The sequence below is a fragment of the Gavialis gangeticus genome, unplaced genomic scaffold (assembly GCF_001723915.1).
Source record: "Gavialis gangeticus isolate Ggan-Ray unplaced genomic scaffold, GavGan_comp1, whole genome shotgun sequence".
Taxonomy (NCBI): domain Eukaryota; kingdom Metazoa; phylum Chordata; order Crocodylia; family Gavialidae; genus Gavialis; species Gavialis gangeticus.
In genome coordinates this window covers 10,076,534-10,102,030 of record NW_017729013.1, presented here as the reverse complement: position 1 = coordinate 10,102,030, position 25,497 = coordinate 10,076,534, and the positions used below count along the sequence as shown (strand labels likewise).

At 47.9% G+C, this 25,497-nt stretch overlaps 1 protein-coding gene across 3 annotated transcripts in view; it reads left to right on the top strand.

The window, feature by feature from the left end:
* LOC109293510 (NADPH--cytochrome P450 reductase) overlaps positions 1-25,497 on the top strand; it is a 73,522-nt gene that overhangs the window by 34,751 nt on the left and 13,274 nt on the right. For all 3 annotated transcript variants that reach the window (XM_019511499.1, XM_019511500.1, XM_019511498.1), the window contains exons 3-12: positions 8,462-8,522; positions 9,402-9,530; positions 10,236-10,385; positions 11,805-11,929; positions 12,797-12,886; positions 16,971-17,069; positions 20,271-20,387; positions 21,127-21,245; positions 24,358-24,539; positions 24,893-25,042. In XM_019511499.1, the coding sequence (XP_019367044.1) occupies positions 8,462-8,522; positions 9,402-9,530; positions 10,236-10,385; positions 11,805-11,929; positions 12,797-12,886; positions 16,971-17,069; positions 20,271-20,387; positions 21,127-21,245; positions 24,358-24,539; positions 24,893-25,042 (1,222 nt within the window). The remainder of the gene's footprint in view (positions 1-8,461; positions 8,523-9,401; positions 9,531-10,235; positions 10,386-11,804; positions 11,930-12,796; positions 12,887-16,970; positions 17,070-20,270; positions 20,388-21,126; positions 21,246-24,357; positions 24,540-24,892; positions 25,043-25,497) is intronic.

Here is a 25,497-nt window from a genome sequence, read left to right as displayed (position 1 = left end):
TTGCCGTTTTTTCCTTCCCCCCCCCCCCCGCCCTGCTTCTTTCTTGAGGGGCAGGAAGGCTGTGGGATTCTTTCATGTTTTTCTTTCTCTGCCTGACCATGGGATGTGCACACTCCAGGCCACAGGAGGACCCAGCTGCTGGGAGGTGAGTTAATCATTCTGAGCAGCAAACTGTACATCTTACTCATGGGAGTCTTTTCTCTCTCTTAACATCCACATTTAACTTTACATTAACCTCCTGCTGAGCTTTGAGGGTGGGAGAAAGGTGTCCTGCTTACAGCAAACAGCTCTGGGTTCTTGGACATTTCTGTCTTTTAACTTAGAGTGACTTTGGGTCTGAAGTGTCTTGCTTTAATATATGTTAGAGACCAAGTCTGCTTTCCTGGAAAGCAGCTGCTTGGGAGCTCTCTGAGACAGTGGGTGATTTGGGATAGAGATCTCTACACACTCATCAGGCTGGGCTGGTGGTTCTCATCCTCCCTCCCTTTTTTTACGGTTGGTTTTGCACTCAAAAAGAAGGAATTGTCTCCAAAGTTCTTGGTATTTTGGATTATTGTTGAGGAGAGAAACAAACTTGAGAGTTGAAGGTTAAGCGCATATTAGCACCAGCTAAGCCCCCAACCTGCCCGTTTTCTTACAGGTGTTACAAACAATGTATCTAGATAATTAAAACCAAAAGCATTTGAATGTGATCTTTCATCCTTTAGGTTTCCTTTTTATTTTGAATTTCTTTCCTGTTGAGCTATAAAAGGGACTCAGTGCAGCTTTCTTTAATTGTTGGTTTCTATTCATTTTCACAGTCAAGTTCTCATGTTGTTTCATAGTGCTGTAATTTTACGGCAAGGAAGTGCTGATTCTTTGAAACACATTGTAGACCTGACCTGTTATCAAATCTGTCTGAGCCCATTGCCACAATATCCTAAAGGCTGGAAGTGTGTGCGTGCATGTGTGTGTGTGTGTGTGTGTGTGTGTGTGTGTGTGTGTGTAAAAGTACACACCAGCACACACCTCAAAATGGACACAAACTCCATGCACCCAGTATGAAAACATTTTTCTTTCTTCTGTTTTAAATAGCCTAAAACCTCCTTATAACCTAATGGTCTTCCTCTTAATCAGTTTTAAGCAGCTACTGTTGAAGTCAGGAACAGATGGGACCAGCATCACATCTGGCAACCTTTCCAGGACTGGGGCTGTAGTCTGTAAAATGCCCTGTGAAATTCCAGTTAAAGCAGTGGGTGATAATCTAGAGTGACTAGTAAACTACCCAGAGGGCAGTGACTGATTGAAAGCTCAGACCTCCTTGTGTGGGGCTTTCTCCTGATGCATTTAACCTATCACTGTGAGGGGGCTCTTTCGTTTAGAAAGGAAGTTGATCTTTGCTGGTGTAGGTTGGGGAATTGGTATAGTTCATTAGTTTTGGGTGGGAAGGAGTGCCTGGAGAAAAAGATCTAATTACAGCCATTTTGTTTGCTCCAGGGATGAGCTGAGCCATGTTCTCTAGCATCCCTCCCTGAGGGGGCCACATGGTTTAGGAAACTGTTAGCTAGACAGCTCTGTACATTTTTACATGGATGAAAGCCAAAACCATTTGTTTTTTGCCCAGAGGCTGCTCTCTTCCCACAGGAGATCCAGCCTTGCATTCTTCCATTGTGAAAGAGAAATGGGAACGGGTCCCATGTTCCTCTCTCTCTCCTCCTGTGTGCTACCAATGCAGCATCCAGTGAATGAGAACAAGCCAGTGCCTGGCACTCGCCAGGCTCTCTGTGAAAAGACCCCAGCATCCAACATGCCTACAACAAGAAAGCAGACGCTTCTCCCATTCTCCTAAGACTGGGTGCATTTAATATGTATTGCTTCCAGGGTCCTGTGCTTCCCTTCAACCAGTGTAACCCTTACAACTCTACTGAGGGTGCAGTTGTGTAGATGAAGCCTTATCTGTCTCAGCTTCTCATCATGAGTAAAGCCACAGCTGTGCAAACTCTGGGCATAGGTGCAGTTTGTACTGGTGTGGTTTTGTTTGCACAGTGCTAAGGATCTTGTTGGCAACTGCCATTGTAGCATAGACACAAGGCCTACCAGAGGGGTTCACCACTCACAGGGCAGCTATCTTCTTGCTAACGACTCACTTGAGCTCTGACCAGGAATAAGTTTCCCAGAGCTCTGTAAGCTCTTGGCAGCTCTCATGGAAATGGTTCATTCTGAGAGCCAAACGGATGTATTCCAGCTTGAGCAGGGACCACAGAAGAACATGGGCTTCTTCTAGAAGCTCTCACCACACATTCTTGGCTGTCATACCCCTCTTTTCTGAGGCAGATGTGGCTGTTTAAACGTGCTGTCCTCAAATCTGTTTGTCTTGGGAACTGATGGAAGAGCTTTGCTTGCTTGTCTGCAAAGGGGAAGCAAGAAGCTTGTTTTTCCCCACCTGCCATCGAGCTCCAGAGTCTACAGCTCTTCAGGTACTTCTACACAGGACTATGACTCAACGTACCAGGGAAGGAACGTTGCTCCAGGGAAGTCTTGCAAACCCAGAAGGAATCTTACAGGTGTTTTTTGGTGAGAGGAAAGAACAAGAATAGGTGTCAGAAAAGATTCATACTGAATATCCAAATTATCTGAATCAGAGGTTCTGGAGCAACCAAAAGGACCAAGACTTTCTGGCATTGAACAGCCAGTTTACAAGCTTTCATAGCATTAAGGCATCCCCAAGAGGAGGGTGTAGCAGTTTGGGGGTCTAACCATGGTGTCCAACACCCACTGGGGTTCAGACTTGCCTGCTGCAATTTGATCTCCCTAACCACCTGTCTCTCACATCCCATGCCTTAATGTTAATTTGACTGCCTTGGGATGCTGCCTCTGGCAGCCAGAGTGGCTCCTTTTGGTACCTTCCTTCTTGGCCCAGTCCTCAGGGCTTCTCCCTAGCACTGCTTCCTTATGTCTGTCTAATGTGTGCTTCCCTTTTAACACAGTTCTCACTGCTTCTTGGCTTTATTAATATCAGTTGTGGTCCTACAGAAAATAAATGTAACCTCCTGGCCCTAGAAGTCTTTTAGGGGCTATAATTGTGGTCTGGAGATGCCTGCAGAGCCACACTCATGCCTTCATTCACTGGGCCCTCTGGCCCTGGCTTTCTCAGCTTGCCAGGCCCTTGGCCTTGGCAAGGCTCTCCCTATTTCCAGGGCTCCTGGCTGTACTTTGGCTTCTGTCCCTCCTGGGCTTCAGCCCTCTTGCTGAGCTTCAAGCCTTTCAGGCCAAACCTGTTCTGGCTTCAATTTCGTGTAGGCTGCAGCCTCAATACCTTGCCCTTAGCCCTTTCAGCCTTGGTCTGCCTCACCTAGGTCTCTGGCCAAACCTGAATATAAAACACAAGCATCAACCCCCTTGCCTCTAATGATCTTATACCCCAGGCATAAATTCACTCATTGCAAACTCCTGTCTGGGTCATCTTAATTCCCCCCTCCCCTACAACTGTCTTACTGGGCCCAGGTGTCCTCCTTCAACTCAGTGAGCTGCCAGCTCTTTTCTGCTGCAAGGGTGCATGATGACTTGGGGATGAGGGACATAACCTTGATGCCCAGCTGGGGGTCACTTCTACTACTTATGGTAGGCCTCTATGAGGAGCACTGTGCCACTGTAACTACTGACATACTAAACTAAGCAGGGAGCTTCTAAAAGAAATCCAGCTGTGCTTTCTCCTGGAAGTTTAATGCCAGCCCCTTCCTGAGGGAAATAAGCTATGCATGTAGAAGTGTAGTTTTTTCCAGTACATAAAGATTTTCTGCTTGGCTGTTAGGAATTGCACCTTTTCATATGTGTGCCTAATTCAGTGAAAGTCACATGGGGCTAGTTAAGAAATGTGAGGTATAAGGATGCTGTTGTGCCCTCATCAGGTTAACTGTAGAGCAAGGGTGGGCAATTTTTTGAGCTGGAGGGCCACTTAAGCAGTTTTGGTAACCTGTTGAGGATTGGAAGTTTGAGGGGGGTGAGAGAGGGTGCAGTTCATAGAATCACAGGAAATTCAGGTTGGAAGGGACCTCTGGAGGTCACATCTAGTCCAACCCCCTGCTCAAACATCTCCAACTAGATCGTCCCAGCCAAGGCTTTGTCAAGCCAGGTTTTAAAAACTTCCAGGGATGGAGATTCCACCACCTCTCTGGGTAACCTGTTCCAGTACTTCACTAGCCTCCTCATGAGAGAGTTTTTTCCTAATATCCAGTCTAAACTTCCCTTGCTACAGCTTGAGCTTCAATAGCAGGCCAAGGCAGTGCAACTTGGTCCCGTACATGTGTAAAGCAGAACGCTGCCCCTCACACACAAATGCATATTGTATCTAGATAATTAAAACCCCCAGAGCACCTGTTTTCTTACAGGCTTCTTACAGCCACCCTGCCTGGGTGGTTTTCATTCACCTAAGGGAACTTTAAACTAAAAAAGCTGTGGGCTTTGCCAGGTGAGTCCTCTGAAGCAGGCTGGGCCACACAGCGTGACTTAGAACAGGCAACACCTGGTGCCAGAAGCCAGATCGACCTGTTTGCTTGCATGAGGAAACAGAGCCTGGAGCCCAGTTCATGCACTCACTTTGCTCCTGTGAAAGGGGCCTGGAGGAGGGAGGGGCTCCCAACCCCCCACTCCTTCCACGTGCTCATCTTCTGCTTCTTCCCCCCTCCCCTCCCCATGGGGAAATGGAGCTGTCCCTGACTCAGACCAGGTGGCATCCTCAGCCCAAACCTCTCACCCCTCACCCCCGTCTGGTCTGGAACAGCACATTGGGGGTGCTCCCATGGTGCCCACAAATTCCCCCTGCTCCCCCTGCAATGGTCCCTTCTAGCTATGTACTACCTGCATATGGGAAATCCTTGTCTCCCCCCCCCACCCCAAAATGGTCCCTCCCATCTACCCCCACTTGTGCGAGGGGTTTCCCCCCTCTCCCCTCACAGTGGGGCCTCCTAGGAGGAGAGTGGGGTGGAGGCGCTCACTCACATGCAGTCTTAGCTTGGGCTGCCTCCTCTTGCCTCTCTATTGTCTATGTCCCACGCAGCAGTGCCATGACGGGACCTAACCCCAGTATGGGGTGGAGGGAGCGAGGGGGTCTTGTCACTTCCACATAGGAGTCTCCAATGGCTGCCTCCGTGCTGGGGGGGGCGCTGCTGTTTCGGAGCTGGCTGGAGCTGAGGCCGGGGGAGAGGATCTAGTCCTTGGGCAACGGTGGTGCTCCTGCTGTCCAGCTGACATGATGCTGCCCCAACTTGGCTTGCGGGGGATGGGGACATTTTTGGCCAGGTCTTGTCAGGGGTGTAGGTTGGGGTGGGGTGGGGGAACATTTGCTGCCACCATTCGGACCTCGTGCGCTGCCCCAGTCACTACTGCCATGCCTGCTTTACTCAAGCTCCACTCCTATCCTATTTGCCAGCTGCCTCTGGGAGCCTGAGGGAGGGCTCCACCCTGCACCACTCCACTCTGCCATAGCCAGGGCTGGGCCGGGCCACGCAGTGTGCATACTTGTGCTCAGCTCTCCCTCCTCAGGCTCCTGGCAGTGGCTGCTGGGCCAGATAGAATCCATCTGTGGGCTAGATACTAGGGGTGCACCGATAGGGATTTTTGAGGCCGATGCCAATATTTAAGGAGGCATATCATCCGATATCAATCGGATATCCGATATACTGCCTGCAGCAGGTAACTCTGGTGTGGGAAGAGAAGGGATGTGGGGGCGCAGATCAAGGCCCCGCCATGAGGGAAGGAGATGGGTAAGTACTGCCCAGTCAGGGAGGGCGGACCGGGAATGAAACCACAGCTCGTCTGGGGGGCATGGGATGGAGCAGGGCTCATCCAGAGGGTGTAGGCGGAGGTGGCTTCCGCCGCTGTGTGCAGCTGGTCTGGCAGCTTGTCTGCCGGATCCTGCTGCTGCTGCTGTCACTCACCTGGGAGGGGTGTGTGCCGGCAGGCTGGGGCTAGGGCTGTTCCCCACGGAGCTTGGGCTGCTCAGGCAGGGCATGTGGCGGGTGGTGGCACTGCTGGGAGCGGGGGTGCTGTGAGGGGGTTATGGCAAATTTCAGGGTGGCTGCAGCCTCGCCTGTAACCCTCTCACAGTGGTGCCACCCCACATCCTGCCCGGTCCAGGCTCCACTGGGAACTGCACTGGCCTCAGTCCACCCCACACAGATCCAGAGTCTGGGCTGGCTGGGGCGGCGCTGCTGGGAGGGGGCTGCAGCCACCCCAAAATTTGCCATAGCCCCCTTACAGCCCCCCACTCTCAGCAGCACCACCACGCACCTTGCTTAGCTTAGACTGTGCTGGGAATGGCCCCAGCCTGCCCTGCTTGTGCAGATCTGGGGGCAGACGCCCCCCAGTGCCCTCCCGGATGAGTGACAGCAGCAGCAGTGGGAGCCAGTGGACGAGCCGCGCGTGGTGGCAGCGAAAACCGCCTTCCCCCCCACCCCCCGACAAGCCCTGCTCCATCCTGCACCCCTGGACAAGCTGAGGCTTCATCCCGCATCCACCTGCCCTGACTGGGCAGCACTTTCCCCTGCCCCAGCCCCTGCCTCCCTCATGGCAGGGCCTTGATCTGCTAACTTACCAGCTAGAGGCAGCTCTCTACACTGCAGGCTGTCTTTTCATTGCCTACGTGCTGCACTGTGACTGCCTGCAGCATGGACATTTATTGGCCTAATTATCAGCTGCTTAAGGCCAATATCCAGTATAGATAATTTTCTTTATATTGGTACCGATCCGATATTGGACCGATGTATTGGGGCACCTCTACTAGATACGGCCCATGGGACATGTTTTGCTCACCCCTGCTGTAAAGGCTGCCTCTGTTCATGCTGCTATCTTATCCTCTTCTGCTAGAGACGCTTTCTTCCTGCCATAGTGAGTTCAGAGGTTAATGTTGCATAAATGCATTTCAATCCATTTCCTTTTTTGTTTAAATAACTTTGTGAAGCACCTTCTGGGAACAGGCAAACAAGCAGCTAACTGGGTTTTCCTCTCCATGTGATGGTCTTCTGAACATCTGTCAAATCTACTTTTAAAGTCACATATTCCTAAGGTCAAATTTGCAAAGGTGTTTCAGTGCCTAAGGGTGCGGGGGTCACTAAAGCCTGGAGAGTTACGTGGTGCACTGAAACTAAAAACCTGATAGACCAGGGGAATAGTGTGTGGGAGTGTATGGGTATGGGATTACTTGTTCTCTCTATGTTCCAAGTTACCCATCGATACAGGCAGTTCTTGGACTTACGGCACAATTTGTTTCTGAAAACCATGTCTTATGTTGAAACGTCGGAACTCGGAACTGATTTTCCCATTGGAACAATGTTATAAATGGGGGATTGTTTCCTGAACCAAGGCCCAATACCCTATTTTCACCAAAAATAACCCAGAATTTTGTATTCGATCAATTATAGACGAGTAATACAGCTACATTAATATATTTTATTATGTAAATAGTAGTCATACTGATTTGGAAGGACTTTTTTGAGGTGCCGTTGCTGGACTTTTTGAAGAGCTCTTGGTTGGACCTTTTGAAGAAAGTGTCCAGGGAAGTTTGGACAGATGTTCTCCAGGGTGATGGGCAACATAGCGAACTTGTTCGCAGATGTGGCACAGCGTCAGGTCAAGCATTGTAAAGTTAAAAGTGATGTTAGAAAGGTGAAATGGGGTGTCAATTTATAAATGTCGTAAGTGCCGTTTGTTGTAACTCGAAACATCTTAAGTTAAGGACTGCCTGTATAATCAAGGGGTCACAGAGGCATAGCATGGAGTTCCACCACCATGGAGAGATTTGTACTTCTGATATAGTTGTTTGCTAGTCTGACTCCATTAGTGAGCATTTTCAAATGTAGGGGCCACATGTTTGGTTTGGGAGAGGTACAGGAGAGAAGAGAAAGTTCACAGTTGGTCTCTAGCCAGTTAAATCAGTTTGTAATTATGGGTCTGTGCACCTGCGCTCTTTTGGAATGGGGAGTGATGCCTTCTGTCCCACACCATCATGCACACTTTTCTCTGGGTTCCACGTAGGTAGGATCTCAAGGTTGGTCCAGAATCCCAGCCTTTGTGTGCAGCAGTGTAGCCTGTTCATGGCTCTTCTTACCTGTAGCCCTGTTCTGCCTCCATGAAGCAGGGGTGCTTACTAGCCCAGTCAAGGACCATTTGTGGCAATACCTTAACAGGCTTCTTCCCACCAGCTCCAGGCTCTCCACCTTCTTCTGCACCCTGTCTTAATCCAAGGAGAATTAGAACATACCTCTAAAGCAGGGATGGGCAAAATGTGGCCCGCAGGCCGGATGTGGCCCTCCAGGCCATTCTATCCAACCCACAGGGCCCCTAAAAAATTTAGAAAATTAATATTTATATGCCCCTGGCTGCCTGTCATGTATCCCTCGATGGCTTACCAAAACTCAGTAAGCAGCCCTCCGCCCAAAATAATTGCCCGACCCTGCTCTAAAGGCAGGTTTCTTCTGTCTTTCAGAACCTCTTCCTCCTCTTCTTCAGGAGGAGACAGCAGCTTTGTAGACAAGATGAAAAAGACGGTAAGCTAGTTCCTTTCTCTACTCTAACATTATGAAATGGAGTGGGTTGTTCCTGTCTAATGGGTGTGGAGGGAACAGAATCTCTCCTTCTCCTCCAATGAGAATTGCCTTCAATGATTCCTGCCAACAGGGAGTCATGTGCGAGTGATTGGCCCTCTGTACCAAGTGGGAAGCAGGAAACTCGTTGCTGCAGAACTGGTTGGCTGGGATTTAGGCTTGGGTCTGCCACTGACAAATATTTTCAGGGCCAGACATCTGGGAGGATGGACAAATTTAAATAAGGAGGGAAAGGGTAGAGCAGTCTGCTGGTATTTTTTTCTTGCCAGGTAGAGGATTTTTTTTTTTTTTTTTTTTACAAAAGAAAAGATAATTTAGAAGAGCGTTAGGCAAGAAAGAGAAGTGCCAGATGAAATCAGAGTAGGAGGAAGATGTGGGAGGCCTAAAACTTATTGATCATTATTTATGGAAGAACCAATGTGTGCTGGGCACTTTTCAAAGGCTTCCAAAATGTCCTTAAAAAAAGCTTTCTCTTGCCTCCCCTTAAAGAAGTTGCTTTTCCAGCATGACAGATTCTCTATGAATGAATGATATGTGTAACATCCTTCACTGAAACTCTGCAGTGACAATCATTAGCCTTCCAGTTCCCCATGCAGTAGGCTGCTGCTATCCCTGCTGCACAGGTAGGAGCACCATAGCATAGATATTGCCATCCCAGGTTTGCAGCAGAACCAGGAATGCAATCCAGCTTTTCTGACACCCAGTCATTTCCCTTAACCAATCCATCCAATGTTAACCTTCCCTTAATACAGTGTCAACATTGTATTAAGGGAATGCCCAGATTAACATTTTGTATGTAATTATATTTCACTTTCTTTTCAGGGGCGAAACATAGTGGTATTCTATGGCTCCCAGACTGGGACAGCAGAGGAGTTTGCCAACCGCCTTTCCAAAGATGCCCATCGTTATGGTATGAGGGGCCTCGCAGCTGATCCAGAGGAATATGACTTGGTAAATCAGATGAGACCTCACTGTGTGCAGCACCTATAACAGACTAGAATTATGTACAAGAGAAAAACTCTTCCTTCTGTGCCAAAAGCATGTGATCAGTGTCAGTGGCCAGTGCTGGAATTGAGCTAGAGGGAGATAAGTTAGTTGAAAAAGAGAGGATGAATTGTTGGCGATTTCTCGTAGTACCATGTAACTGTGGACCTTGAAAGATACAGAACAGAGAAGAATGTGACAAAGAACCCATCTGTGCTAGTCAAATCTAGGGCCCAGTTGGCTGGTGTGAGTAACCCTGTGGGCATGAACTTGTGGTGGATCCCTGCTTTAGAGGTCTGTTCCAATGGCTCAGTTATGAACTGAGCTAGGCTTATATTGGCTTTATAGCTCAGTGGTCGGAACTCTTTTCTTACTTTGAGCAGGAGATTGGAATAATTTTGAGGTTTCTTCTAACCCTGTTTATGAGGTTTAGGCTCCCTCCTCTCCCTCCACCCCAGCTGCCAGATCTCTTTTGCTGGGGGTGAGGGGGAGACTTGGCCAATAGATTTGCCCCTTTTGGGCAGTTTGGAAAAATCAAAATGGCTGTCACTCCAGAAGTAAGCTGCATTTTAATGGTAGTAATACATGGTTTGTAATATGTTTTAGGGTCCTTGTGGATAGAAAGTGCCAGGTATGTTCAAGGACTTTTATTTCTGTGGCTTTGTTTTCTAGTCTGATCTGAGCCGCCTCTCTGAGATTGACAATTCCTTGGCTGTGTTCTGCATGGCCACATATGGAGAGGGTGACCCCACGGACAATGCCCAAGACTTCTATGATTGGCTGCAGGAGGCTGATGTGGACTTGTCTGGTGTCAAGTATGCAGTAAGTAACTGCTTTACTGCTTACATCTTATTTATGCATGACCCCTCCTCCCACCCACAGCCCTTACCACATAGTTACCCAAGACAGACTTGAACCAATAGGTCAGTGTGCAATCGGAATTTTTATGCCTGGCATTTATAGCTTGCATGCCTGTGCCATGCACAAATCTTGGTAGTATGCGCTGCACATACATGGCAGCACACATGGCTCTGCATGCTTTAAATAAGTATGTCAGGTCTCCTACCTGAATCTCTAAATTATGAAGCATAATTGGGTCCAATATGCTGCAGACAGCCTCTCACTTGCATTTGAACATGGAGGCTGTTACCTGAGTTACAAGTATCTGTTGTTGTTCATCAGGCTAATTAGACACTATTAGGTCAGATACTGTCCTGCAAATTAGATCTCTCCAAGAGATATATGTTCCTTCTCTATACTTAAATTTAATAATTGGATGAGATGGTGCCACCCTACCTAACTCCCCAGCTAATAATCCTTTGCCAGAGTTCCGTTCCATGTTCTGTATGTTTAACCCCTTTGGCTATATGACTCCCGTGCTGTCCCTTCCAAAGCAGATGCTGGATTAGAAGGGATACTAGTTCTTGATGCTGATGGGAGAGGCAGATCCAAGTACTGTATTTGTCCCCAGAAAAGGCATAACACCAGGGAGATGAGTGCCAGCTGCACTGAAGTTATCCCACCAACTTTCTCAAACCATGGCTTATGGGAGGTGTTGATATTCCATGAACAGCACACCAGGCTGGGACTTACACTTGGGTTCTCTTCCTCACCCTGCCATCGGTCCAGTGGGTGGCTGGGGGTAGCAACACTAGCTTTTTTCTTTTTTTATATAAAACACTTTGAGACCTACTGATAAAAAGTGCTATGTAAGAGTGGGCTAGTTGTATTAATGATAACATGATTTAATGGTGGCAGGACTGGCTGCGTGCATTATGGCCTGGGCTGACCCCACCCCTGCTTGGCTCAGACGGGGCTGAGGGATCTGTGGGGGGGCCAGATAAAATCCCTTGGCAGGCTGGATCTGTATTTTGCCCACTCCTGTCTCAAGGGCTGGCTAATGGTAGTGGTTCTTTTGCATAATGGTTCTATAACCCACACACTTGGGCCTGGATTTTGGCCTTCAGCTCACCTCACACAATGGTAAATAGCCATCAGAAGGTAAGAGGTTTTGATTGTTGTGGGCCTGGGTGGAGTTTGAGCTGGCAAACTAAGAAAGGTTGGAAGTTCTTTGTGGCCAGGAGCTCCCTAGCCAGCCAGGCCTTGGTAAGCAGAGATCCCTCCCCTCCTTCCTATTTGAGCTCTTGAGACCTATTAATTTTATAATCTTTCTGTGGTGTTAGAGCTGTTGCATTAATTCATTAGCTGTACCTGAATAAACAAAGTGTCAATCTCTTCCAGGTGTTTGGACTTGGAAACAAGACTTACGAGCACTTCAACGCAATGGGGAAGTATGTGGACAAGAGACTGGAGCAGCTCGGAGCCCAGCGAATCTTTGAGCTGGGGTTGGGTGATGATGATGGGAAGTAAGTGGACAGAGGCAAATGGGTCATTTTTGGACAGCTTGCAGTGAGTCGTGCACTGTAGATGTGCACTCGTGGGAAGGGCAGACCACAGGTGCTTGTTTCAGTTATTGTGGGGGATCTTGGTTTGCATAACTCACTGATGTATGTGTCAAATGTACCTGGCCATGGTTAGTTGGGACCTGGTGTGTGTGCCTCTCAGATTCAGAAGGCAGGGCAGGGCAGTACTGTCTCTTAGGTGTTACCATGCCCTGCTGTCTGTCCTGATACGTTAGTGTCCCTTATGCTCTGATTGACTTTACATGCACTGGTGTAATCGTGCCTGGGATTCTCTCAGGAGATGGGAGCCTGCACAAGATTTGAGATTGCCTTGTCTAGTTGTACTCTGAAATTAAATATGTTAAATAAATTAGTGGCAATGTGGAACCTCTGAACTTTTCAAGTTAGGCTTGCCTGCAGTCTTTCAACCTAGGCCTGGAGTTCTGTTAATGGGGTCAAAACTGGCTGGGGAACAGCAGAGTTAAAAGAACAGGTGTGGTATGTTCCCATCTATGCCACTGTGCTCTTATAACCCTTCCTGGGGTCCAGTATAAAGGACTAGGAAGGGTTAAATGAACTGCAATTGACCCCACATTTCCTGATGTCCCATGGTGCTAGGTGAGTCAGTGAGGATAGCGTGAAAAATGAGCATCCTTGGATTAGCTGTGTCTGAATAAGAGCATCATCCCAGCTCCCTGGTCACTTTTGTGAACAAGATGAGGGTGAAAGAAATTAGAATGGGTAATGTTTTATGGCGTTGCTGTGGAAACACTCCTCTCCTGCATCTCTCTGTGACAGGACAGTAAATCTCTTTCCATTTTCCCTGCACAGCCTAGAAGAAGATTTCATTACTTGGCGTGAGCAGTTCTGGCCAGCAGTTTGTGAGCACTTTGGCGTGGAAGCTACAGGAGATGAGTCCAGGTGAGCATGGCAGCCGAGGAGGTATTAGCATGGTTTCTTGCAGCAGTCCCAAGTGAAGAGTGGTCTTCTGCCATCTGGACCCTATTCAGGCCTGAGATGGTGTTTCAAAGAGCAACTCTATGCAAACCCACCTTACTGAAATTGAAAAATAGTGGGGAGATGCATCCTTTTAAGTGAGTGCATTCACTTAAATAAAATTTAGATTCAGTTCAAACAGGTCCCCATGTCCTGCTCCCCAAGCTTAGAAATAAGCTTGACTCAAACTCAGAACTTGGTGGCTCTGTTTCCAATGGTTGATTTGTTCTGAGTTCTCTGCTTCATGGCACCCCACACTTAATAACTAGCTGTCCTAGTACAAACAAAAAAAACCATGCTGACATTTTAGTTGTCTGGCCTCCCTCTCATCTGTCTCCCAGCTGCAATGCCATTCCTAATTGCATTATCATTCTGATATAACAACACAACATCTGCCTTTGAGTGTCAAGTGCCAGCCTGTCACACTGCCTCACTGATTGCTATCCATGTATATTATCTGTCAGATAGAATCTTAAAACATTTTGCTGCAGGCCCCCTTGTACACAATAGTCTTAAACCTTCCTGAAACCCACAGAAGAGAGAATTGTGTGAGCAATTGTCTCTCTGTCTGGGCAAACTTCTGGGTCCAGTAGGTGTCCATCTTACGGCATCAGCAGAGAGATCTCATTCTTTAGAGGTTTTCAAGAAGTTGGTAGGCAGTTTGTCTGAGGAATGGGAAATCCTGCATCTGCAGGTGGCTGGTCTAGATGACCCTTGTAGTCCCCTCCAGCCTGGGAGTATGATTTAATCATGCAGGGAACCTGAAGCTCAGTGTGATCAGGATGGGACTGTCATTAAAGTTAAAACCATTAAAGTTACATTTGGATGCTTATCTTGCTGGGATCCTTTGACCCTAGCTGACTTCCTGCCCCTTGGGCAGGGGGCTGGACCCGATGATCTTACAAGGTCCCTTCTAGCCCTAATGTCTATGAAATCTATGAAAACCCGTGCCTTGAACTCCATCCAAAGTAAAGCAGCAAGGAGAGCAGGAGTTTCAGTGCAGGTTAGTGGGGAGGCAGATTGCCCAAGTCACATTACCTCAGTGGTTGTAGCTGGTGGATGAGCCCAGTGTATTAGTTTGTCCACATGGTGTGGGCAGTCAGATCAAATTGGCTAAAAGCCTGGCCTTCCCACAGCCACTAGCTTTAGAACATGCTTGGATGAAGGAATAGAAGTAGATGTTATTTACGTAGATTTTTAAAAAAGCCTTTGACATAGTGTCACACCCAATTCTTATAAATAAGCTAAGCAGTTGTAATGTCGATTATTACACAGTCCAGTGGGTGGAAAATTGGCTCATGGGTCACACCCAGAGAATGGTAGTGGATGGGTTGGTTTCTACCTGGGGAAATGTGGACAGTGGAGTCCCCCAAGGCTCTGTCCTGGAATCAGTACTGTTCAATATCTTCATTAGTGACTTGGATGAGAGATTAGAAAGCACCCCGTCCAAGTTTGCAGATGACACCAAACTGTGGGGGAGGTAAACAAACTAGAGGGCAGGGAGCGAATCCAGGCTGATTTGGACAGCCTAAGGAAATGGGTGGAGCAGAATAGGATTCAATTTAACAAAGGTAAGTGCCATGTGTTGCACCTAGGGAGGAAGAATCATCAACACGCCTATAGCCTGGGAGGTACCATACTGAGCAGCACAACAGTGGAGAGGGATCTCAGAGTTGTAGTCAACTCCAAAATGAACATGAGTCACCAGTGTGATGAAGCAATAAGTAAAGCTAACCACACTCTTTCTTGCATAAGTAGGTGCATCACAAATAGGTCTAAGGAGGTGATACTTCCCCTGTATATGACATTGGTCAGGACACAGCTGTAGTACTGCATCCAGTTTTGGGTGCCGTGCTTCAAGAAGCATGCAGATAACCTGGAAAGGGCTCAGAGGAGGGCCACCCATCTGGTTAAAAGGCCTATTGAGGGACCTGAATCTCTTCAGCCTCTGTAAGAGAAGGCTGAGAGGTGATCTTGTGGCTGTCTGCAAGCTCATTGCGAGGAACAGTAGATGCTTACCAGGATGCCCATCAGGGTAACTAGAAGCAATGGCCACAAACTGAAGGAGAACAAATTTAGATTGGGCATGAGGAAAAAATTCTTTACAGTGAGGGTTGTCAAAATATGGAATATGCTTCTAAGGAAGGTGGTGCTGTCTCCTTCCTTGGAGGTATTTAAGAGGAGATTGGACAAACACCTGACTGGGGTCATTTGAACCCAGCACTCTTTCCTGCCCAGGGTAGGGGGTCACACTCGATGATCTAATAGGTCCTTTCTGACCCTAAAATTTATGAAAGCTGTGAAACCTATGCTTCTGTCCAGGGTAAAGCTGCACAGCAGCTCCCTATCAACAGCAGCGGGACCCAAGGAAATGTACTTCTGTCTCCTCCAGAGAGCTTTTCAGTAACCCAGTGAAATGCTTTGTTTCACCAGGGTTTTCTCAGAACCAACTCATTCATAGATTGGAGTGTCAGGAACTCTGACACCACACAGTCCTCTCAGAGCTCGAGGGAAAAGGATGTATCATGTGCAGTGCCGTTAGAGTGCAAGGGGGACCCTGACAGCATCTGTCAGAAGCCTCTCAAAGAGGCAGTACATCAAAACCATAGTGTATTAGAGCCATTCCCTCCCTAAATGGCACCACTGTCCCTCACTCTAAGGTCCAGTAGCACACACTATGATTGCTGTCAGACACCACTAGAAGCATCTCTGCAGAGGAGTCAGGGACTATGTGTGTGGTCAGCTTGGTGGTGCTTTGGGAAGAGGAAGTGTATATGCCAGCCAGTGATGGTACCAGCTGCAACATATAGTGGAGGCCTTGAGTCTCCCAAGATTGTCAACTATTTTCTGTCAGTGCTAAATTAACTCGTATGTAAAAAAAACAACTCATTGTTTCTGATGGAATGCTGTAAAGCTGGTGGGTTCTCTGGCTGCTGTCACATTAATGTCCAGATCAATTGGTCTTATCCTTTGACATACTCAAGGCCTCCTCCCCACCAGGAAAATGTCAGCTCTTAGTCTTCTCTTGGTTTTTGACTACAGAGAAATAGTAGAGCGATTTTTCTATTGCAGAGAACTCACAAAGACTAAAACAGGTCCGGATACTTTTAACACTAGATTCCTAACTGAAATCGCTGGGTTTAACTTGTCAATCATGTTTGCATAGTTAACAGTGCTATCATTGTGTGGCATCCTGCAGCACTCCTGAAGGGATCTCAAGGCACCTCAGGTGCCACAGCACTCTGGTTGAGAATCACTGGTCTAGATTTTAAATCTGGCAGTCTTTACCCTGATCCACATCTAGCGTGGTGGGTTGTGGTGATGTCTCTGGTTACAAACAGTAACTCCAAAGCTGTCCCAGGGCTCTGTTCTTTGCAGTAGGAAGCTTAGGATTAGTTTCATAAATGAGTTTTTAAAGTAGATTGTAAGTACTGCCACATTTATTTTTGTACTCTAAAGCCAAGATAATGGTTTCCTTCCTTCTGCTCTCCCATCTCCTGTGAAGTTCATAAACTGGAAACATTTGTCCTACTGCCCAAAGCGACTGAACTTTGCATTGATTAACTGCCTGGAGCAAAGTTCTGCAAAGTATACTTGCTAATGAATCATAAAGATTCCCAGGTTCATCAAAGTTCAGGACCTAGTAAACTGCATATTTTTTTCCTCCTTTGAAGCTTCCCTGGGTGGCTCTGACTGAAATCTCTTCTGAATAAGCTGGGAATCCTGCCAGTTTGCTGAGTGGCTTTTTTGAGTTGAGGCCTATGTTTCCTAAGCCATTAGACTGAGAATTTCATCTCATGTCATGGGTGGCCTAATCTGAACTAATGAGCTGAGTGCTAGAAAATGCACTGAGTCACTTCCTTCCCCAATAGTGCCTTCCTTGCATGGAGAACAACAGTTTTAATGGGGAGAATTGGGTGGGTGGCTAGATCCAGTAAAGCAGATGTTCTCCGGTGTCTGGTCCAAATCCTGTGATTCACACTTGCTTCCTTTCTCTTTGCCCCTCCAGCATTCGTCAGTATGAGTTGGTTGTCCACACAGATATGAACATGAACAAAGTCTACACTGGGGAGATGGGCCGGCTCAAGAGCTACGAGAGCCAGAAACCGTGAGTACCAGACAATTCCAGGCAGCTTTGGCAAAGAGTGGTCAGGATAGAAATGTCAAGGACTGTGTTGTACAAAGGATTGTGCTAAACGCTGTGCGGAAACTCCTTTCTCCAGCACAGCCTTCTTAACCCCGCACCACTAGTGGAGAGAAGGCTACAGACTACACACTTCTTGGGACAGAGGTAGTCTCTCTTATGTGTACAGCACGTAATACAGTGGAGCCCTGATCCCTGAATGGACACCATGGCTGTTATCCCAATAATAAGAAATAACAATATATTAGTGAAAGGCTGGCTTTATATGCTCTGGTGGGTTTCTGCTTGCTCATTCAGGCTGTGCATTTGGGATTGCAGTGGGACCCTGCATTACCACATAAACACACTACTGTCAGTAGTACCCCTGTGCCAATGTGGGCTCTGTACCTTAAGTTCTGGATACAGGTCTTTTTGGCAGACACAGAGTAAGCCCTGTTAGTTGACTGTGTGACTGCAAAACACCATGGTTGATATTAAAAAATAAAATTACCATCCTGTGGTTGAGGCAGCTGGCTTGTCCTCTAAGATCTGGGACTCATGTAGCTTCAGTAGTTTATTCAAGGGCCAACTGGAGCTTCAGAGAAAGATTGCTATGAAGGTGAAGAGATTTTTGGTTTATGCAGAACTTGGAGTAGGTCTATTTGGGATGGGCATCATTGCCCTCATGCTTTCTCAATTGGGAAAAGAAGGATCCAAAGAAGGAATGACGGTCCTTAAGGTTAGGATGATCTTGTAGCATCAGCACTGCAGTTGGAACATGGCTTGAGGTATTTTGGGTTTATTTCACTTTTCCTGAATGGTGAATACACTGGGTTTACAGCAAAGCCCAACAGAAAGGCTCAGTTGGAAACAGAGATCTCTGAAGACAGCTGTTGGCAGATATAGTGGGATGCTTCTGAAGGGCAAAGGGATGAAATACTCCCTTCAGTCCTTAATAAAAGTAATAAGGTTCAGCTGTAGCAAGGTAAACTTAGGATCAGTGTCAGGAATAACTGTAAGACTAGGCTGCCAAGGTGGGCACCCTGATTGGCTAGTCATAGTCAGTGTGACTGGATGCTCATTCCTTGGGGTGAAATCAATCCTGGCAAACTGTAGAATGGGGGAGAGGGGGGGAGTGTGGAGAGTGGCTGCTTTGCCTGATCCTGTGATCTGGGCAGATCAGTCAACCTCTCTGCCATGGTTACTTATATATAAATGAGCCTAACAGCAATTCTGTTGTGCCTGGGCGGCATTGGGAGGATCAGTACATTCCATCCGCAGTGTGAGGTGGGCAGACGCTGGTAATGGGGGCTATATAATTACCTCAGATTGGGACTGAGGGTGTAAGGGGGAAGCTGCCTAATTGTTATTCTTCTCAGATGCCCTTCTGGGAGTAGTTGCTGAAAGGAAGTCCCAGGATGATGGCCATAAGGGATTCAGTGCTCTGTGAGCTTCCTCTGCAAGCAGGTGGCCACTCAGGAACGCAGGATGCAGTGCCACTCCTGCTCGGGAAGCATTGTAGCAAATGCTTTTGGATAAGCCAAGTGCATGTTGCAACATCTCTTCATGCCTACTCCCACAGGATGTTGAGATAGTGTCACTAATTTGCAGAGAGATAGTGATCAGCAACCACTGGTATGTGAGCAGAGAGACTGAAACTCACTCAAGGTGAAAAGTCAGGGCCCATGTTTTCTGAGGCATCCCTCCATGTTAGCCTTCAGCAGGCTGGCCTCTCGGGCTGTGTTCCAGCAGAGGAGTCACCTGATGCAGGGGGAGGGGGTGCAGGTTCTTTCTGAGAGGGCACCCTGCCAGGACTTAGCCTCAGTGGTATTGATAATTTGTGTTGGCTTGCGTGCTGCTCTGGTCTTAGTAATGCCAGCTTGCCTTCTGTGAAACTCCAGAGGCTGTGACGTAATACTCTTTATGGGTGAAAGGTCTTGGACTCTGCTTTCTGTCTCCTGCTAGCTGCAGGGGGCTTGAAATCCGTGGACTAGCAAAAGTCTGTCAGGCAAGAAGGAATTGAAATCTAGCACACTTGGAGTCTTCTTTGTAACCAGTGCACATCTGAGAGGGGGAGCCTGGGATTTGCGAGATCAGGGCTGCATTCTCATTGGCTGGATGGCCCCGGCAGAAACTGTCCCCACTCCCCCTCTATGCCTGTTTCCTCATTTGGAACAGTCCTCCTTCCTTCTCCTTCCAGGGAGTTATGGCTAAGTTAGTTAACACATGAGGTCAGATGCTCTGGAGATGTGTGCTATGAAAATACCTGTAACTGGATGGGAGAGGATTGCTTAGTTTTGTGCTGTGAGTGAGGACTAACTGCTGTGTTTTATTTTGAATGAATTGTACTGTCAAAGTTGTATTCCCTCAGGAAATGACTGAAGCTTCCAGGAATCACTTGCAGTTGAGGTGTATCTACATGTGGAAGAAATCAAACTTCACATTGTGGTTGAATCAGAACTGACAGAGCCAGCTTTTCTTTATTTAGGGCTATACTGTGATCACAGGGAACATTCCATACAGCAAGGGGAATCACCCACTTGTCTGTTTCAAAGGATTTCTCGAACTCTATAAGTTTACAAGCATATTTATACTTAAGACAGAGAAAGAGAAAAAAAATATGACCTTGGAGAAACAAAACAATGGTAAATCACACACAGCCATACAGACAGTTTACTTAAAGAAAACATCTGTGCACAGGGTAATATATCAAGACAAAACAAGGCATGCAGGATTCCTCATCTCAGAACATATAACTGAAATAAGCAGTATCAGCACTTCTGGTCTCTGTCTGTTTTCCTAGTCAAGCAGGCCAGAAGCCCGACCAAATCCACTACCACATACAGAAAAATTAGATTTGTTACATTAAGCCAGATGAAGACTTCTAGACCTGTCAATACCTTTATCCCAGGCAGCCTTGTTTTCATCTTCTGTGACTTGGTAGCAGAGTTACAGCAGTTAACTAGGGGGTGTTGGGAGGAGTGATGACCTGTAGCCTTTCTGTATAGGAGAAGGGGCTTTAGGGGCTCAGATGGATACAGTTTAAGGACCTCAGCAGGTTTTACTGCTCTTGCCAAAGCCAGCCAGCTGTTTCACTGGGTTTTAAGTCATCAGTTGACTTCTCCATACTCTGGGATACAGGTACTGTAAAGTCCACTTGTAAGGGAAATCCATTGTTCCTTCTAGCCCATTTGATGCAAAGAACCCTTTCCTGGCGCCTGTGACCAAGAACAGAAAACTGAACCAGGGTGGAGAGAGACACCTCATGCATTTGGAACTGGATGTCTCGGGTTCCAAAGTCAGGTACTCCTTCCTGGAAAATGGACTGCTGGGATTGGGAAGGGGTGAGCAGCACCGTAGCAGAAGGTTTGGGAATCTGTGTGCTTGACTCATCCAGAGCTTTAGAAAGGATGTTTTCTATTGCCTTTACCTCAGTGCCAAGAATATATGCAGGCTCCTTTTGTGGGGTGAGGTTGTTTTTGGAGACTAGGGTAATTTTGCGATGTTGAATTTTGCTTTTTCTGTGAAGTAGTTTTCTGCCAGTTTCAGTACCATGTTACATCATCACAGAACAGCCACTGTGTTCTACGTGAGGGGGACAGGTGTTTTTGTAAGCACTTTACAGTCCCAGTGGCTGTCGATTAGTCTAATGCAGTGATGCAAGTGTACAGAATTACCTCTGTTTAACTGCAGAACTAAGCCCATGGCAAAGGATGCTTGTATATGTAAGTGAGAAATATCAAGAGAGCAAGCTCCTGCAAAGGCACCTTTTGGGATTCATTATTCTACAGTGGCATTTAGTGCACATACACGGAAAGAAATTAGCTGTTGGCTCCCTTTTCTCCCTTCAGCTGGAACAAGCACTGTGTGGCTCCCTGACCCCTCCAGCTGGATGCAAGTAGCAGTTCAGTATAGACTGGAAAAGACACTGTTTGCATATTATACTTCACTCTCCCCTCCTAGCTGACTTCATTGGGCCTATTTTATTGGATGTGCGCCAACACCAGAGCTCTGTATAATATATCCTCTTTACCCTCTCCAGGTATGAATCTGGGGACCATGTTGCTGTCTACCCAGCCAATGACTCAACATTAGTGAACCAGATTGGTGAGATTTTGGGAGCAGACCTGGATACAATCATGTCCTTAAACAATCTGGATGGTGAGTGATGCCACTGAGATCAGTCCCTTGGCAGACTATTGAACAAGTGCTCCTCTTTCTGTGCTTATGCTGTAAGGGTGCCCCTCACATGAGACAAACTGATGAGCTGCTTTTGACAGTATTTATACCCTCATGCCTGTATTTTTCCACAGAGGGATCTTTTTATTTAATCTTTATCATCCACCCTTTGGCCTTTGAATTGCTGCAGTGAACTTGCTCCTCCTACCTTTCCCCCGGGGCCAGAGTATGGTGTTCCTTTCAGGAAAAGGAATTGTCTTTTGTTTTGTACAGTGCATAACACAAAGGAGCTTTGGTTCATGACTGGGGGTCCTGGAGATCATCACAGTCCAAACAACGGGCATTTCTGTTCCATGAGGCCAAATGCTTGATGTTCTTTAACTTTCACTTTGTCTTAGTTCAGTCTCCCAGATCCTGTAAAGCTGTTAGGAGGAACCTAGGCTACTTTGAGTTCTGCATAATCTTTAGCAGCCATGTCATTACACAATCTGGGGAGGTCTTGTGTCAGTTGTATGCATCAAAATTATGCAACTGACACGTCTGTAACTTAGAATACCAGGCTGACTCTACCTCCCAATTTGCACAATGATCCCCCTCTGGCACAATTAGAATATTAATTCCTTTATGCCCTTATATAATAACAGAAGTATTAGGTTCTGTCTTGGAGTGTACTGAAATGCAAAGACAGTGCCCTTCGTGCCATATACTCTTCAGAAAGAATGTTCTTGGCAGTTAGCCAAGCCTCCAGCCTTTCTCTGCCAGCACACCAGCTTACAATAGTTACAGAACAGTAGCAGGGAGCAGTGGCGTCCCATGCGTCTCCAGTGCCCGGAGGCCAGTGCCTGTATTTGGCCCCCACCCCGGGATGATCCGAGCAGGGTGCAGGTCCCAAAGTAAATCAGCCTGTGCAGGGCGCTGCCTCCTACCCCACGGCACTTCTGTGGGAGAATTAGCAGCGTGGTACACCAGCCATGGGGAAAAGAGGGGCAGCTGGAATTTCCAGCTGGAACAGCAAAAGAAGCCCACAACCCGCTGGGCAGGTGGGTAGGCCACACAAAACATGGGAGGCCTTGGCCCCCTGCCCACCCCCATCTGTATGCCACTGGCAGGGAGTCTGTGGTGTGTGCACCCTTTCTACCTACAGTTCTCTCCTAATGCCAAGACTCCTTTGAGAATTGATTATTCAGAGGAGGAGGAGGAAGACATTAGCCATCAAAAGATTTCATGGGCAGCCGGGTAGTTGCTCTGAGGCCTTGCTCTTGTTCTGGCAGCTTACTTACACATTACTGTAATATACTGAGCAAACTGCAGATCCCCATCTGTAGCGCCCTCTCTGGTCCACATTACAGTGCCATGAAGCTTGCTTGTGGCCCCTCCTGGTGTAAAGGTCTCTTTTCTTAGTGTATTGTACTGAATTAACTTCCATTTAGATAGCTGATGCTTAGTATTCCTGAGAGGTGAGTCATGGAGCATTTTTGCAGGTTATTAAAGGGTTAAATCAGGGGTGGGGAATTATTTGGGCTGGAGGGCTGTTAAGGAGTTTTGGTGAACTGTTGGGGGAGGGTGAGAGTTGGGGAGATGCTAGTTGATAGTATCTGGCCTTGTGCCCATCTGCCCTGCACCTGCTGCCAGGGTGCTGGGTGAGTGGGGTCTCCATGGAGACCAGACCAGGACTCCTGTGGGCTGGGTGCCCTTGGCCAGGTGGATGGGATGGGGCTGCAGGTGGGCGATGAGCAGTGTCTGGCAGCGGGACATGCAGATGGGGCCAGGATTGCAGGGTGGTGACAGTGTGGGGCCAGGGCCCAGACCAGAGCCAGAGCTTGCTCCCCACACATTCCTGTGATGGTTGCTGGTTCCATGGGTAGGGACCGACTGGTGCCTGTTGCAGGAACAAGCATGTTGCAGATCATGGCTCTGCCCTGGGCCCTGGCCCTACACTGTCACTGCCCTGCAATCCCGGCCCCACCCGCCTGTCTCACTGCTGGACACCGCTCTCCACCTGCCCGTGGCCCATCCCATTTGCCCAGTTGAGCGCACGCTGCCTGTGGGGGTCCCAGCTCAGTCTCCATGGAGATCCTACCACCTGCTCCATCTGGCGGCCCTGGGCAGCGGGGCTGGGTCCAGTGGCAGCAACAGAGGCACTGGCTGAAGTAGCTGGAGGTTTGAGGGCAGAGCAAGCTGTTGCTGAGGAAGTCAGGTCTGGCCACTGCTGCCCCTGCCCACCACCATGCCACCTGGCCCACAGACAGCAGCTCCTGGCATGCCTAAGAGCCATGCACAGGAATAGGGTGGGCTGTGCTCTGCACCAAACAGCACCTGCACACCTGGGGATGATGGGACCAGCCACACACACCATGGCCTGGGCTGTCCTCTGTGCCTGGACCAGGTGGAGCCAAGGGACCCACCACAAGCTGGACAGAATCACTTAGTGGTTCAGATCCAGCCTGCAGGTCATATTTTGCCTACCCTAGGTTAAATACATACAGGGCTTCCTTTGAAAGCGCAAAAACTTAGCGTAATGACAGAGAACCAGTGTCTTTTTGTAACCCAAACCATTAAAACATGTTTTATAAAGTCACTTCCCTTCACCATGCCTCTGTTACCCATTCTGTGAAACGGGGAGATAAGACTGATTACAGCTTTTGTGAAGTGCCTTGAGATCATAGAGTGAGAAGGCCCATCACAGGCAGAGCTTTCTTCCTGGCTGCTCAGCCCTCAGGGAGTCTGATTGTAGTGACTGTAAAACGGTAAAGAAGTATGGAGGTGAGCAGGCAGTAGGGTGGCCATAATGACCCCAGCTTTCCCATCTCTGCTATCTAGAATGTACTGCTCTGCTCTTACAGGGTAGCCAAGAGGTCTGTTAGCATGGCTGACCTTGCAACAGGAGAACTGACCCATAGTCATCCACATGTGTGAATCATCCTGTCTCAGTGTTTTGAGCTGTTGTGCCAGTGGGTCATTATGTAATGTGTTGTGCTCTGAAATCAGTTCCACTACAACACTTGGCCTTTCCTGCGTCATCTTTTTTGGCCTAGCACAACAGCTTGCAGTGCCAACAGCGCCTCTGATCTTTACCCTCCTCTCTCTTCTACAGAGGAATCCAATAAGAAGCATCCATTCCCTTGCCCCACCTCTTACCGCACAGCCCTGACCTACTACTTAGATATCACTAACCCGCCACGTACCAATGTCCTATATGAGCTGGCTCAGTATGCCACAGATGCCAGTGAGCAGGATTGCCTCCGCAAGATGGCTTCCTCTGCTGCTGAGGGGAAGGTGAGTGCTGGGCTGTTCTCTTCATCCTGGGAGATAAACTCAGTCCATTAGGCAGAAATAGCTTTGCCATGTGGCCTGGTCCTTGCTTTGCAACCCACTGTGTTTCTGATGAGGCTAAGAAGTGCCTTTAGATGAAAGGCTTGTCCTCCTGAGCCTGTTACTATTTCCCCACTTCAAGAAGCTGCCCCTCAGGGTCCAAACAGAAAGGACCATGTGTGAGGAGACCTAGTCACTGGTGTAAGGCCAGATGGTGGGGGGTGGATAGGCGACTTTGGGTGACCTTATCTTATCCTCTTGTATAACCCAGACCATAACGTTTCACCTGTGTCTTGCTCTGGTTTATTCACCTGTAGGAGTTTTACCTTAGCTGGGTCGTTGATTCCAGGAGGAACATCTTAGCCATCCTGCAAGACATGCCTTCTCTGCGACCGCCCATTGACCACCTCTGTGAACTGCTGCCACGTCTGCAGGCCCGTTACTACTCCATTGCCTCCTCCTCCAAGGTGAGTGCTCCCTCTACCTGGCTCATGTAGAAATGCTGAAGAGCCTGATTCCTGGCGTGACTACTAGGCCTCAAAGCAAAGCCAAGAGATTCCTTTCTGCCACGCAGAAGTTCAGCCGTCTTAGCAAATCCTTTCCCAGTAGTGCTTTTGGACATCTGTGGAGTCTCCTCAAGGGCTCATGTGAAGGCATAGGAATGAAATGCAGGGATTTCCCTTGGAAATTTATCTAGTATAGAAGTAGCTCTGTTTTTGGCATTGTGACCGAGAATACCAGTCTGTGGTGTTTCAGATAGGCTGCAGGGTCCTTGAGAAACTCAGGGTTTTTCCTCATCACTGTTGCTCACACCATGCCACCATTGTGCTGTCAGCAGCTCTGTCACTGCTATCAGGCTGTGCTTTTATAGCTTGGGAGTAAAATGAAATTCCAAAGAGGAATATTATTTGTTTCATGGGTT